Below are 16,574 nucleotides of genomic sequence, written 5' to 3'. Positions count from 1 at the left end.
CTAACAAATACATAAATCCCATTTTATTTTCTCTCCAACTATTTCCTATATACATAAACAAACGTAGTAAGCACAAAACTGCAAGTCTTACCCTTCGCCCCAGTGATAAAATGCCCGATCCTGGTAAAACATGGACAGAAACAGCCACACACTTATTGTTTCGACCCAGAAGATAACAAACAGGAACCATAGCGATGAAAGGAGGATCTCACACAACATCCTGGAGTTCTGTGAGGACAAAGTCATTCAGAAGAGATAAGTAACGCCTTCAGGTGGGAACACGCCATAGCTACACAACAAACAAACATCTGCATAGCTCTCAGAAAAAAGGTGCAAAGCAATCCTAAATCGTAACTAAAACCAGGGTGGGTGTTTTAGTCATCTGAATTGTAGACATGTATATTTTAATACATGCATATGGTCTAAACTTGTGTTACTGCAGAAACTGGGCAAAAGCTGTGATTTTATACAAAGCATTAGAGAATCAAAATGACATAAGCTAACTGCTGAAAACTCAGGTAAAGTTTATTCAATGTTCATGAAGCAGGAGACGATTTTTGACCAACATATTAGCTAAATTAGCATGTAAATTAAGTTGCAAGCAGCGATACAGCTAAGCTAGCTGCAGCAGACAGCGATCAGATAAGACCACGTAGCTACTTTATTTTATAATTTTACACAATAAAGAGTAGTTAACACATCGTCACGAGAGTCTTCGGATCATTTAAATGTAGTTATTATATATAAGGTTAGCTAAAGTGACCCTGTAGAATCCCTTTTCGATGTTCATTATAGACAGCAGGCTGTGCAACCAATGGCTGAGTAAGTCAAATTTATATTTTTAAAACCGTATACTTACTTAGGTCACACACAATTGAGACGGCATAACTTTTTGCAGGCTAGCTCGTTTACCTTTATTTACAGTGCTCGTCACAAATTACGCTGGATGCACTTCCGCTTACATCATTGGATGAGATCCTTTTCCACCAGCCGTAAAGCCGAATTTATCAGTGGGTCTGCTTCTTTCCCATTTGCCGGCGCGTCGCCTGGTCAAATGTGATGAATGCCGGCGAGCGGAGTTAAAATGAATACAATTGGGAAGTTGCCCTCCACCTTGCAATCGCGACGACTGTTTGCTCCACATTGTCGAGTTCAGTGCACGCCTGGGAATAAGAATGGGGAATCCAAAGTGTGCGCCCACCCGCTGATGTCCAGCGTTGACCATTAACGGTTTGGTCTCTGCCTGCTCCGTTCCATGCGCCGGCATATCAAAATGATGCACGCTTCAAAGTAAACAAACAAACCAGGCAAGTTATACTAAAATTACTTTATTACAGCTGATTTCTGTTCAATATCCCTCTGCCAACACAACGGTAAATACAATACAAACATCATAATAATTGTATCCTATTTTTTATTGTTTTATCTCTTTGTACACAACTTAAATCCACTTTTAGTACTTTACCATCTCTTATGTAGCATCTTCATAATCTATGACATTCAATAACTCCACCATCTATACATTTTAATACAAGTTATAGGGTTGTAGTGGTAATGTGCCAAAAAAAAAAAAATACTGACATCTTTAAAGAAATGCAATCTTTTCATCATCAGCCTGTCACTCCCAAGTTTGTTTGTTTTTTAACCTAAATCAATAAGCCAGAGCCAACTTGCCTTTTAGTTTCACACATTTTCTGTCGTTAGCCCAAGAACAGGTAAAACATTGGAGATGAAACAGATTCACTGATGTCTGGACTTGGCAACTCGGGTATGGCACAGTGTTTGACCATAAAGAGGATTATTATTTTTCAGTCGCCAGTTCACATCCGGTATCCCACTTGCTTTCAATGAGGTGGATAAAAACTGACGAGTTCCGTGAAACATGGAAAACATGAAACAAAATACAGGTTGCTGTTGGAAATCTTTTCAAACTGGAAAGAATATTTAGTTTCTGTAACATAAGCGGCGTAAAAATGAGTCGAGTCATCCACATAAAATCTAAAAGTTGGCAAATTTGAGTTTTGATTGGCCCAACATTCAAACACTTGGTATTGGCTTCTGACTTATGCGAAAACTCCAATAAGTACATTCTCATTTTTACCAAACACAAATAAATCAGACAAGAATCAAATATAATTCGGATATAGTAGATGGAAAAAAAAAAAAAAAAAGATGAGTTTTGGAACCAAATAATGTCTAAACTGATATAAAGGCAACTTTCTCTGGTGGAATATATACATGAAATAAAATTCAACCCAATATAAAAAGAATTGCCAGCGCTTTGTGTGTCCTCAAATATGACAAAAATATGTTTAGGGAAAAAAAAAAAAAACAACATTCAGGACGAGCCTTGAAAAATAAGATTAAAAAAAAAAAGCTTTTGATCTGACAGGAATGAGGACAAATGCATGAAAGTGTGCAGCGCTGGAGAATAACATCAGTCGACTGCACAAAGTGGCATTTATTAAAATGGCAGCAAATGCAAGAAGGAAGATTTTAATCTGAAAGTAGAAATAGAGCCAAATAAACTGTGCGTACACAACTTATCACCTAAAATGAAATTGTTTTGAGAGCAACAGTTGAATAAAGTCAGTTTTTTTTCTTTAAAATGAGTTTAGTTTTTCAACTTGTTCTTGAATTAAACATAAAAATATGAACATTATCTACAACTCTGTGACTCAGAAGAGCACAAACCTTTGCATTATCTCTGAAGGCCTTTGAAACTGTTAAGTGGAGAGTCGGGTAAACAGTTAAAAGGACAAATGCTTGTTCACGGATATTCCATTACCTAAAAACTTGAGAAAAAGGTATAAAAAAATCAAAACAAAACAAAAAACCTGAAGCTGTCAAAAAGAACCTATGTGCTTTTGCCAGTTGTTTTTTCCTAACAAAATGTGCATTTAATTAGTTTTACTTTTATATTTGTAAGCTAAAATGCCAATCGAAAAGACGTGTTTGACTCAATGGACATTTTTTTGGTTCTGAATTGATTGTGCAACAATTTTAACTTGGCACCTTCTGGATTTTAAGTGTTAATTTATTTGGGGGCTGTCATTTTTTTTTTAAGCAGTGTTTTAGTTCAGTAGCGCAACGCCTGCTGTCATGGTCATGACAACTACCTGTCTGCATATAAAGGAGTCCTCACTTAACTTTGTTTGTTTTATAGAAACTGTAGCAAAAAAAAACATATGTAACAACAATGTAGCATCCTCAAACACTCAGTTCAATAAGTTCAGCTTAAACATAAACAGGCAATAACCAACAACAGCTAGTCTCTGGAAAAAAAAAAACAGAAAAAGTTGAAAAAAAAAAAAAAAAAGAAAATTCTTTGCTCACATAATGAATGCTAACATGCACAAGGCTTTTGTGTCTACTTGGGTAATTGCTCCTTAAAAAAAAAAAAAAAAATCACATCACAGGTAAGTTTGACCTCTCTACATGCGTACCGATGAAACACTCATTCACCAGGAGCTTTGCACAAAAAAAAAAAGAAATAAAGGCAAATATTACTTTTACAAGCATTAGGCTGTATAAAGTGCTTTGAAAAAAGGCAGCAGTTTTAAAAAGGCACTAATAAAAATGAATAGATGAGCACTGGGATTGCGTTTTAAGGCCATGAAGTTCCCAATTTTCTCACAACTCCTCGTGACTGTGTACAGTGAAATTCTCCAGAGAAGTTTGGAAGATTCCCCTAGAGTACCACTTAAATATGTAGTTAGTGACGTGAACAAGTAACTTCATTTGTCAAAGTTCATTAAACTACTTCCAACTGTACGTCTGGGGGATAGAGAATTCTTCAAAAACTGAAAAACCAAAAAAAATCTTGGAAGTCTGGATTTAAAACTCTATAGGTGTTAAAATAATCTGAACTAAAACCTATTTTATTACTGATCAGAAACCAGGGATGAAATTCAAACTCTTAAAGTATAAATCTGTATTACCTGTTATCAAACCTTTAAAAAGGCACCGTGTTAGTAGAAGCATATGTCTGAAAAAGTTAGGATGAATCTGTTTGGTTTTGCATTGATGAAATCTCATTTTGGTTGACATCTTGTGGAATAAAAGAAAGAAAACTAAAACACTGGATAAACACAAGTGTCTAATTTATCACAATGACCATCGATGACTGTTACAGCAGGCTGGTAGACAACAGCAAAGCATCCTCAGTGAGTTCTGAGTTGGGGTTTTTTTTTCCACCGTACCACAGAGAATTGGCCAGTGCATTACTATTTATGAATGGGAGGAACAAAACAAAATCCCGAAGCAAAACCTGTTTAATGATTGTTTGAGTCTACATTTCTAAAGACATCGTTAAACACGTCAAAAGCTTTCTAACAGTGTTGTATGTGCAAAATGAGAGCAATGGCTGTGAATAGAACAAATTTAGGAAAAAAAATAAAACATTCTCTGTACGAGAGACTTGTAAAAAAAAAAAAAAAAGGATGCTAATACTCAAACTGCTTTTGTAACATACATCTAAGAATCTGTGTGTGTGCCAATAAACTGCCGTGAGGACGGGCTGTGCCTTTCCCAGCCCTTTTGACCTGAGCAACATTTATTTCATCACACATCCACATCTGTACAGGGGTAGTGTCGCAGAGACAGAGCACCGGAGGTAAGCCAATGCTCTGCCCTGCGGTTACTCTCCACTCAAAGTGACTCTAGAGCAGAAAGGGGGGGTCTAGGTGTAGGAGAGGTGGGACCCATTAGATATCTGAGAGGCGACACTGGAACTCCTGCTCATACCCTGCTCACCATGCCCTCCTGTGGGTGTCCTACCCATCACTTGAGGGCTGTTCTGTATGCTGCCGCTGCTGCGAGAAACGAGGGATCCGGCTGAGTGATGGCCCCACGGAGGTGGGCCCCCTCCTCCCTGCATGCCCTGCCCCCAGTTCTGCTGCATAGGTGATCCTCCTAGACTGGAGTGATGGTGGTGATGGCTCCCCCGGTGACTTGGCCCCAAACTGGAACCCCGGCTGCCCCAGTGCGGGCCCTGAGCGCTCACAGATGAGTGCAGTTGCTGACTGTAACCTCCAGGAGCGCCGGGAAAGCTGTTGTTGAGGCCCTCGGGGGAGATGTTTGACAGGACAATGTTGCTGAAGCCCAGCCGCAGGCTTTCCGAGTCAAAAGCCTCGACTTCTCGCGCTTGGCGTTCGAGCAGGCTCCGGATTCGCTCTTGCCGTTCTTTTTGCAAAGATTGCATTTCTGCCTCGATCTACAGATAAGACGAAAACAATGTTTAGAAATTGCTCGTAAAATCAGCTGGACAGATTTTATAAGCTACTAGGACAGTCGAACACAAAGAAAACAGAAAATCAAACACAACAATGCCACACGCTGCCTTAAAACTGAGGTACTGCTAATGGATAGAAATCAATTAGGTGTAGACAACATGTGTGCCATCCAAGCAATGTAAATCTGACATGAGAAGAGTATACAGAGCAGAACCTTTTGTTCCAGTAGTCCTCGTCGGAGTGCCACCCTCTCTTCCAGTTCCTTTTTCTCTCGTTCATGTTGAGCATCTGTCTGCATCTTGATCTTGCTCTGATAGGCGTTCAGGAGCTCCAGCTCTTGCTGCAGCTGCATCCGTAAGGCTTGGTATTGAGTTTCCTGAGTTTCGTCCAGGCGTAGCTAAACGCAAAAAGACAAACAGGAGTCCAAGGTGTGAAACACATCCACTAATTCTGAAAACACACTGTTAATTCCAGCTGGTTCCTTCCTAGCCTTCATTCGATACCCCTGGCTTCATCAGACTCACCGCCTGAGTGGAAAGCATTTCGTTGATGGAGTGGTCATATTGCTCTGCCAGAATGGCCAGCTTGCGATGCTGCTCCTGCTTCAGCCGTTTAAGGATGGCTTTGTGCTCGGACTTTGGTCTGGTCTCCAGCAGATGGTTTCTCAGTGCTTTATACTGCCTGGTCTGGATCTTACATGTGTCTTGGAACTGCTTCTTGATCTGTAGCTCTTTGGACTACAGAGCACAGGAAAGGGATTACATTGATAATATAGGCAGAACTGAAACATTAAGTAGAATTTGTTGCTCGGGTGTTGCATTCAAAATAAACGCAAGTAGAGTTTAATTTTTGAATGATTTAGTCCATCTTAAGCCATGAAAGTTTTAGAAAAGTAAGAAATGAGATAAGTAGTGAACTGTGCATTCTAAAAGGTACAAAAACTGCTTAGGAAATTGTTTTTATAATGAAAGGAAAATACTTTTATAACAATCCAACATCAAACTAACCTTGAGGCTTTTGGGTTGCTGACGAACCTCCATGACATGTTTGCGTCTGAGTTCCCTCTCCCTCCTCTTGTTGTACTCTTGCTGATTGGTCAGCTCTGTCTGGTGTTGCAGGCGGATCAGCTCGGTTCTCGTCTTCTGGATGGTGTTGAGATGGCGGCGCTCCAGGTCTTGCATAGACTCGTGGTGCCGGAGAAGCATGGCGTGCTCCAAGTCCTTCTGGGTCTGACACTTGTTTAACTCCTAATGAACAAGCCCACGGAGACATTTATAACGAGTAAAAAGGGACGATAAATTAAAATACCAGCTTTAGTTGGTGCAGAAATTAGACAAATTCTGTAACATGAAAAACTCAGAAGTACTGACCTCTCGCACCAGGTCCTGTTCAGTAGTGTGACGAGTATTCATGATCCTCCTCTTGAACCTGCGGCATTCTATCTCCAGGTACTGCCGTTGTTTGCGCTGCAAGTTGGCCTCCTCCTCCGCCTGGAAGTGGTGGAAGTTCTCTTTTTGTTTGGACAGCCACTCTTGCTTCTCTTTCTTGGGTGTTGACTGGTTTTCATTCAGCTCCTAAAGAAGACTTCAGGTCATCAAGCAGAACTGAAGCTCTTAAAAAATAAACTGAAAAAAGAAGCGGGCAAAACAAAATGTGAAGAATCAAACCTCTTTGAGTTCCTCCTTACGGCGTTTATATTCACGTTTCTGGGATTCTAGGAAACTGTTGAGCTCTTTCTTCAACTGACTCTGGATATGATGTTGGAACTTCTTTTCATCATTGCTATAGGTTTTTGCCTGATGAATAAACAAAAAAATAAATAAAGAAACCATGTTGGAGGGACCTGCTCAACTGCATTTCTATCACAAGTATCCGAAACTTTTATTTTGCTGTCAGCGTTTTCACTGCAGTTTTAAGAACAGTAAAGATGAGAGAAATTTAAGACCATTAACATAATAAATAAATAAATAAATCACCCACAGTTTGAACACGCCTGATGCAGAAAAGTACCAAAACAGCTTCATATCAAACCACAGACAAACTGTTCTGCTGCTATAAATAAACTGATTTATAAATGATGTCGCTTCACTGTTAATATAAATAAAAAACTAAGCAGTAAATAACTATTTGAAGTGCCTGAAATAAAAAAAAACAGAACTGTAGAAATTGTTGTCATAATTAAGGGTATTATTTTCACAATTTGAGCTAAAAATAGAAGCATGTTTGTTTGTCTCAAATATTCTTGTCCTTTAGACAATAAGATGGTCCTAGGGATCCACAAAACTCAAGTCATTTCACTTTATATAAATCTGATGGTAAAGAGTTTGAAATAATTTATAATAATCAAAATACAAAGGAAAATGGAGCTCTGGTTGAAAGTTTCTACTTTAGAAATTTGCTTTTCAGAAGGCAAAAAGGTTTCACAAGCTACTGCAGAAATGAATGAGACAGTAAGAAAATGTTCAATGCAATCAATAAAGTTGTTTTTTTCCAATAGTTTCTAGTACCTTAAAGGAAGAACCTGAATTAGAAACATAACTTTAAGTGAACACATGTTGAACGCTTACGTCTTTCTCCAACGAAGCCTGGTGTTTCTTAACGAGCTTCTCCATCTCCTGGGAAAAGTTATTCCTCTGGTTCTCCAGCTCTTTGTCCAGACGGAGCCGGTGCTCGTCCTTTTCTGCCTTCAGCTTGTTTTCCAGAGCCATCAGCTGCTTCTGATGCTGCCGCCTCATACGTTTGTACCCCAAAATCTGCTCTCTTAACTCAGAATTCTGCTCGTGCTCCTTAATTTGGCGAGTGAGCTGACAAAGAATGGACGAAAATACTTATTCAGACTGGGAGAAAACAATACAAAATATACCAGAAGTATACATACACATAACAAATAGCATAACTTTGTTTTTAGCTTTCCTCAGAGTATTCACAGACCGTGAAGTCTCCAAGAAAAAAGGAACACAGAAGCAGTAATGTGTTCTTTTTTTTTAATGTACAAATAGGAAAAAAATGTGTTTTTACCACTGAAGCTGTGCGTATAGTAGCAAAATGTTCACGGTTTCGTTTTGGCCTCTGCGTTTGTACTGGAGTTTGTTGTGGCTCTGTTGTGGCTCGATTTTGAGGAGCTGGCTCTTCACTACTTGGCCCTTCATCCTAAATAATATAAAAAAAGAAGCCTAATGAAATATACTGAAAGCAAAAAAAGTTAGAATCTAAAGCAATACACACTATATCACCAGATATATTGTACTGCTAGTTACAAATAGTGAAAAACATGATAAATATAATAAGAGATGGCTTTAAGGTTTGGTTTAGCTTTGATATCTTACAGTTTTGAGATGTATGACAGAGCTGTTGGACATCACCGTGTGGTCTCCTTCCATGTCGACCTCACTCTTGTCATCCCCTGCATCAGTTAGGCTGTTGACGGAGCTGCTCTGAGAGCTGGCACTGATGGACATGCTCGGGATGGACTGGTTGCTCTCCACACTGTTCACCGTGCCTGTCTTACTCTCGTTGTGTTCAGGCTCCTGCAAATAACACGCAGCAAGCAGAAACCAGGTTACACAACAATAATCACCACGCAGGTGCAAGCGATGAGCAGCTGAAACAATGGCAAGGCAAACCTCTTCTTCGTCATCTTGCGCCTCGGTTGAGGGGCCATTGTGGGCTTCCTGAAACAAGATCTTCTTCATTTTACGATACTGCAGATTGTCCAGCTCCCTCACTGCATCCTTGGTCCGATTGATCAGGTCTATTATCACAGACTCTGGCCGTTTACGCTGGATGAATGCATGCTGGAAAATGAACACAGTGAAGTTTTCTATAGCATTAGATTCAAACGGACGGATCCCTACATGAAACAAATCTGCTAAGGCCATTTCTGATTCCTACCTTTAGGAGCTCCTCGGAGTTTGGCCTATCCTGAGGAAGTTTCTGAAGGCAAGAGTCTACAAAGTTTCGGAAATAATCCGTCCTACAGCAGAGTGGGAAAACGTGGACAAGGTTTGGAACGTAGCTGATAAACGAACAAATAACATGTCAAATTTATGCATTTACTCACCATTCATTAGACTGCAGTGTTGGGCTCTCATTCTGTGCTATGTGGTATAAGGCACTCATTGCGTTCATGTTAAACAGTGGAGGCTTCCTCTCAGCTATAAACCAAGGAACAGGTTTACTTTAGAAAGAAATTATACAGATGAGAATAAAGAAACAAAGCAAAAAACTAACTGAACTTAACTGAAAAGGAATTTATAGTTTCTGCAACAAATTTTGCCATCTTTTCTAGTCCTTTCTGTGTTTAGCTGTACCACAATGTAATTTGAACCAAGCCACACAGGCGTCAGCAAGGTCCCAAAGGATTATAACATGTGATAGCAGAAATCAGCAAAGTGAGACGAAAAAAAAAAAAAAAATCAGGCTGGCTAAAGACAATTAGTAAAAGTATTAAAAAAGTGAGACAACACTGATTAAAACAAACAAGGAAAAAGAAAGGAGGTTATATTGTGAGGAGCAAACCATATCAGAAATGATAAGAACATACCTAATTCGATGCAGGTTATTCCCAAAGACCAGATGTCCACCTTTCCATCATACTGACCCTCGTCCATGGCTAAAATTACTTCTGGGGCCATCCTGAGAAAGCAAACACGATTATGTAAACAGTAAACCGGCTGATTTGCTCTAAGATCTACACTTAATACGGAAGCTTTGGAGCATACCAATATGGGGTCCCAACGAAAGAGTTCGCAGGGCAGGCGATTGAAGCGGAACCAAAGTCTGCAAGTTTCACCTGACCTGGTTCTGTCAGGAGGACATTTCCTGCTTTGATGTCACTGTCAAACATATCGAGAGTGATGGTTAAAGTTTTGCTCAAAAAAAAAAAACAAAAAAAAAACAGAATGCCTAATCTCCTGCAAATCATGCCCATGTGTTTTGGAAATGTCCGTCCTTGACCAGCTTCTATGGAAATGTCTTTAAACACTCTCAGCAGCCTGCAGAGTTCAGATTTACTTAGATCCATTTGTTTCATTATATGTGGAACAATCATCAACCGTACGTCTTTCCAAAACTAAAAACGATGTTGTGTCTTCACTACTTTACCTACCTGTCGCCCTAAATGGGAAAAAATTGTTCTCAATCACATAAAACTTGAAAAACTTAGACATACACCTCAATAATCTGTTATCTGTATTCTTTTCTCGTGTTCAGGAACTTAACTTTTTTTTTCCCAACAGACGTGACAGCTTCCCTTTTCTCAGTTTTCTTTCCTGTCCTTTGCCCTTGTTTGGCCTCCATTTCTATATCTAAACGTTTCTCTAATCTTTGTTCATCTACCTTAATTTCCCTTTCTGCAAAGGAGAGATTCAAGGCTACACTTTGTTCATAGATACGGCAGATGAAGAGGGCAATCTAATTTTGTTTAGTTAAAATATTTATTCCATTATTGAGGACTGTATTTATTTCTGAGTAGGTGAAATCACTAAATCACATGGAATAGTTTATTTTCTTTTTTTTGTGTATTATTTTCTCTCGTTTTGTTTGAAAAAAAACAAAACAAAAGAAAACCAAAACGCCTGAGGACATACTGTCTAGGCATGCTTCAAAACTCTGTTAACACTCACCGATGAATCATGTTGTGGGAATGAAGATAGGCCAAACCTTGAAGAGCACCGTGAGTAATGGCAGCTATTTCGACTTCTTGCAGGGGTTTCTTGTGAACTGGAAGGCATGCATCATCGGTGATGTAAAATACAACAAACGGTGACAAACAGAATTTACATGTCTACTTTAGATAATGCAGCCACATGCACTCATTGACCTTCAGGGCTTCGAACTCACCTTCTAACAAATCTGAAGCCGATCCTAGGCAATATTCCATCACCAGCTGTAACAAAGAAACGTGTTTTGTGAGAGCTGGTATTTTCCGGTCAACGGATTTTAAATTTTAATCATATATTAATGTTATCTGACACTCCAGTATAAAATCTTACCCAAGCAGTATGCTCTCTCAGGTAACATCCTTTGTACTCTATGCTGTTCGGGTGTTGTATTCTCTGCAGGAATTTCACCTCCTTTATGATGTCTTGCCATTTCTGTAAAGTTTAAGGTTTTTTTGACTGTTAGTTTATCGCTTTGTTTTTCCACGTTTCTTTGCTATATATATATATTGTCCAAATCCTTAAGGAAATGAGAGAAATAAATATTGTTTTTGGAAAAAAATTAACTGTTCTAGTTTAACGCCTGTCCTGTGTAGCACTGTGAAAAACATTTTAGCTCCTTTACACATGCAGTTTTTTAATATACTGACTTCACCTAATAGGTCAAGTGTCGTGATGTAATAAGACAGATGCTAGTGAAAACTACCAGACCTCATTGGACTGTTTCCCACTGTAAGACATCTTTTTGATGGCCACCACATCATGTGTCCGCACATCTTGTGCCTGAAAGACAAGAGCATTACATAACTGACTGAATTTCTCTGAATCCACACGGAGCTCTGAGATCAAACTGAAAAAAAAAAACATTTAAGGTTTGGACCGTTCACTTTCCTAAAGGAACACTCACAAAATATACAGCACCAAAGCTGCCATGTCCAATTTCACGCAGATCTGTAAAGAGCTTCTCCGGGTCCTCCTTGAAGAAGAGGTCTGCAATCTCGGGGTCCTTCAGGTTCCCCGCCCGACTGCTGTTGGGCATAATGTGGAGTTGGGGGGCAACGCCGCTGTCGCCAGGAACTATCTGGGTCTGCGACAGTGACGGGAAAGCCCCCAGTGATGGCTCATCTGCAGGACAGTGCTTTCATATGTGTTCAGGGCTGAAAATACAAAGAGAAGCAAAATGGATGTTTGTTGTTTTGGAGTAAATTTGCCCCAGTCTCCAACATGTTTCTTTGCGGTGTTTTAGTTATGGAAAAAAAAAAAAAAAAAAGCATTGTGTTCTTTAGGTGGAGAAGTCCTCCTGCGAGATGAGTGGGAGAAAGTTGTTACATTGGTTAAAAACTGTCATTTCAGTAGCAAAATTGAAGAATGGACAGTTAAAATCCTTTCGTACTCTAGCATAAATCTCCTGTTCCCACAGTAACAGCAGCCGTAGTAATGAAACCAGTGTGAAACATCTCGACGTCTTCTCACACCTTTAGTGACAACAGACTGATGCAGGGAAAAAAGAAACGCGTGTTGCGTGGGGCAGCAGAAGAAACGACACCATTTTTCTTCATCTTATACATCCCAGACTTCCAGTGAAACTCAGACATGTGTCATGTTCAGAAATACTCAGATGACTGCAGCTGCGGGGTGTGTCAGTGATGGAGGCTGAGTACAGAGAACTGGTGGACAGTTTTATGGCACGGTGTGGGAACAATCACCTCATCTTGAACACGAGACAAAGGAGGTGATTGTGGATTTGAGAGGGAAAAAGTTGAACGCAATCACAACCAGACAGAAGAAGTAGAGGTCTACAGGTACCTGGGCAACGGACTGAACTGGAAATTCAACACTGAGGTTTATGTGAGAAGAGACAGAGCAGACTCTACTTATTGTTTAAGCTTAGGTCCTTGAATGTTTGCAGCAAGATGATGAATATCTTCAAAAAAAAAAGTTAGCGGTGGTGGAAAGTGAATTTTTTTACAACTATCTGTTGGAGCTGCAGCACCTAAAGCAGTGGCTCAAAACAAATTTAGATCACAGGAACCTTTTTCTAGAAACCAGGGGCCATTTTGAACAGACTTTTTCTCAGCCTGTTTGAGCTATACATACTATATTTACTCTCCAAATCAGTTCTTTTTCACTCCACAGCTGAATACAGAGCAGCGAGTTGGTCCACCTCTCTAGTTCAAGAGATGCAAACAATTTCCTCAACTTCATTTCTTAATATAAAAACAAACATAAGAATGTCTTCTTAGTGTACCGTTGTCTTCTTAGCATTGTTATCACAATATTTAACACCTTAACACATTTGAGTAATGAAAGCGTTGTCAAATTCTAGGTCTGGATCAAGCTGAAAATTGTTCTAGCATTTTAATTTAAGCAAATCGTTGAATTAAAAGGGTGAAAATGCATTTCCAGATTTTGTTGCTGTTTGAGATCACTGAGCAGGTCCAATAATCAATCCAGCACCGCAGCTCTGGGGAAAGAGCGACACCCATCAACGTGCCTATGGTCGTCCGCATAATTTACGAGTCTGCATGCGCAAAATCATTGGGACGTGGCTAACGCAACTGCGCTTGTATTCATAGCTTTTTGGGGGTTTCGCTGCGCTCAGGTGTGTGCTTTAACATTGAACTAATCTGTCGGTCGTTTCACACCTGTCTGACAGGTGATGCAAAGCTTGTTTGTCAACTTCAATTTACAAGAAAAGAAGTCTGAGAGTGGAAATCTAACATAGGTTTTATTCCCTTAGCCTCCCCAAGGAGCAAACTGTACAAAAACGAATGATGTCAAAGTTCCTCACACAGTATCTCTTCAAAACAAGCATCTTTTCAAGGTACTCAGTCTTCTTTGTTGCCCACTTTCGAATAAAAGTTCAATCATAGTGCATGCATAGTTTTTGCATTCTATAGGAATATATATTACAAACAGTGTCAAGAGGAACACAGAAGACACTAACAGACCTATATCCAAATTTCTATCATTAAGGCTGCATGATTGAGCAAATGTTAAAACCATGAACAGATCACACTGCATTAAAATTACCTTTAAGCTACTTGAAAACATCTTTTGGGTATTAAGTTCTTGTCATAACCAAAACAACAGATGGATTAAACAGTGTTTTCAGTCAGAGGCTTTATCTCTGTAACAAAAAAAGACCAACACAGTCAGTCGTGTCCACTCTGATAGGCTAATTAAACGACTTTCAACTATCACCCATTTTTATTACTTGTAAGTTTTTGTTAAAGTGGCTTTTTCACAATATTATACTCAGCAGCATTATCATCATCTTCCCTTCCCTAAAGAATGTAGATAATATAATGATATTTCATCTGCTGCTCTCCCAATGTTAAAAAGAATTAGATGTGGAACAATTAAACTATCCAAAACTTTCCAAGACAATTCACATATTGAAAAATAAATACTGAAGAGCAGGGAATTTACTCAAAACATCCACGTCGAGCTGAAACTTTTGCTACTAAACTGTTGTTATTACAGCTGTATCAATGTAGGCTGTAAAAGATGGCTGAGGAAAATTCACAAGAGTTCATGCAGCTCAGATGATCAGCTGCAAACAGATGCAGAGCTGACGCTAGAGTCACAAGACCTCTTCCCCAGCCCGGGAGAAACAGCCCCCAGTTCAAGCAGACGTCTTTTGTCTCACAACAACACTGAACAACTCACTATTCTACACAAATGCAGCCACAGCCCTAAAATAAAGCCTCGTTACCATGTAAGACTGTGCCTCGTTAGTGCCATTTGTTCTTTCCAATACTGTTGCCACTCAATGAGCTTTGCTGTCTCATGTTATGATGTGATTTTTGACCATGGACACATGGGGGGGGGGGGAAACAACGATAATCGACACCTTCATGAACCACCCAAGTCTTCCAACTAGAACATACAAATGCACAAGAATGCAGCAGGACAGGACAACAAAGCTGGAGGGGTGGAATTCCCAATGTATGCCCTCACTACACTGCATTTCTCGGCACTTCCTGTTTGCACTGCTACAGGGTAGGAATGGGCCCCAGTGAAAATTCTGACCAGGGATATTTAGCATCAGTCACACAAAAGTAGCGACAAACAAGCAATGGGAAGTTTAACAGTAAATCAAAACCAAAGTCGATCAAAGTTTCAACTCCCCGAAGCCGAAAAAGAGGTTTTAGAAGTCCAGTAAACCATGCAGCAACGAATAAAGGCGTTTTCAACCAATTTAAGGAAAGCGTGGCTTGGACTCTGATGGTTGTCAAGTAAATTAAAAACTTTTAAGGCAAGACAAGACAGGCAAAATCTTTGTTTGTCAGTTTGGGAAGGAAACATATACAACTCAGACCCCATTTTTATTGTTTTAAAAGCCAAATTATATATATATGATTATAACAATTAGTAATTCAACTTGAAAAGTTGAATTTTACTTTGCATACCCTCAATGCCTCCTCTTAGATCTTTCATTAAAGATAATTCATCTTTTCAATAATAACCTTTTTATATTTTAAATTGTAACACAACTTTAGCTTTCTGGTCAATTAAGTCACAACCAACTATTCAAACACAAAATCAAACGATCACACTGATGAGTCTGATGGACAACAAGGCCAAGACAGTTTCTGTGCGGATGGGTGGAAATCTGTAAACTCAGTGCTGTTGTTGCTCTGAAAAAAAAAAAACATCTTTAAAGTTTTTACTTCTCAAGAAGGCCACAATACTTCTGGGGTTACCTAACAAACCCAGCCTTACCTGCTGCGGCTCAGCCTGACTTACCTGTAATAACTCTCTTCACTTGAGCTGCATCTTGAGTTAAAAAAAAAACCAGAAAACACCTCAAAGTAGTCAAAGTGGAATCTGTTAGCTTAGCCACTTAGCTACAACTCTCCCTGCTCTGACAGGCCAGCTTCAACGCTGTCGAGAATGTCGCGTCTGCTCAAAATTGTTCGGGAATATAAAGTGCCAATTCCGGCGTTCATTCCCGGCGTGACAGCTCGGTGCGCGAAAACATCGTGGCTCCTCACGCTGTCAATCGATCAAAGTGAACACATCGGCGAATATTTAAAGATTAAAATGCCCACCCTTGAAGTAGCTCGGGGCTCCACGGTAGTCGGATCCCACTCCCAGGAAAGCTCCAAAGATGGCTGCCGAGCCCTCAACCGCCGCCTGACTCCGTGAAAAATACGCTGGGAAAAATCGCGAGGGGAGCTCCAAAAGGCCCCCCTCCCAACAAACACCCGCAAAACAAGCCGCGGTGGTATCCGCGAAGTCCGCACACAAGCTGGGGGGGTTTCGCCTTCCCCACTGGCACCTAAAATTGCTAAGTTCTGGCGAGCGGAGCTAACTCAGCCTGGCTGCCCGTCTAACTTCGACATGCTGCTAACAGCAGTTCCGCCCTGCCTGTTGCAGTAAACTCTGCCTGACCCAGGAACATCCAGAGGCGGAAACACTAGGGCACAATTTAAAAAATACTAAACATGTACAAGTCCGCCTGGTAAATATTAAACCGTGGCAGCACGTTTCTTAGTGAACGCGTTTAGTTTTAGTAAACAAAGCAATTATTGTTATTATTAATCCAAAGGGAACGCACTAATACTAATCTCAATATAATGTAAAATATAACAGATGATTTTATTTTATCTTTATAGAAGAACAAGGAATGTTTACTTGTAAATAAAGCTTAAAAGTCTGCCTTACCTTACTT

General features: G+C 39.8%; 1 protein-coding gene across 1 annotated transcript; it reads right to left on the bottom strand.

Moving 5' to 3' along the window:
* Positions 1 to 1,308: 1,308 nt before the first annotated feature.
* taok1a (TAO kinase 1a) lies at positions 1,309 to 16,269 on the bottom strand. The gene is made up of 20 exons (XM_017433801.3): positions 15,952 to 16,269; positions 11,802 to 12,051; positions 11,606 to 11,677; positions 11,228 to 11,329; positions 11,076 to 11,121; positions 10,859 to 10,955; positions 9,956 to 10,069; positions 9,778 to 9,869; positions 9,295 to 9,388; positions 9,126 to 9,207; positions 8,858 to 9,028; positions 8,561 to 8,761; positions 8,253 to 8,384; positions 7,802 to 8,038; positions 6,902 to 7,030; positions 6,605 to 6,808; positions 6,242 to 6,481; positions 5,759 to 5,971; positions 5,449 to 5,631; positions 1,309 to 5,215 (listed from the first exon to the last, which is right to left on the bottom strand). Exons 2-20 carry the CDS (start codon positions 11,931 to 11,933, stop codon positions 4,682 to 4,684), a joined length of 3,075 nt encoding a protein of 1,024 aa, XP_017289290.1. The 5' UTR covers positions 11,934 to 12,051; positions 15,952 to 16,269; the 3' UTR covers positions 1,309 to 4,681.
* Positions 16,270 to 16,574: the final 305 nt, after the last annotated feature.

Source organism: Kryptolebias marmoratus, linkage group LG2 (genome assembly GCF_001649575.2).
Source record: "Kryptolebias marmoratus isolate JLee-2015 linkage group LG2, ASM164957v2, whole genome shotgun sequence".
Lineage (NCBI taxonomy): Eukaryota > Metazoa > Chordata > Actinopteri > Cyprinodontiformes > Rivulidae > Kryptolebias > Kryptolebias marmoratus.
Note: the sequence above shows the minus strand (reverse complement) of the source record. Positions and strands in the feature narration are given on the sequence as shown.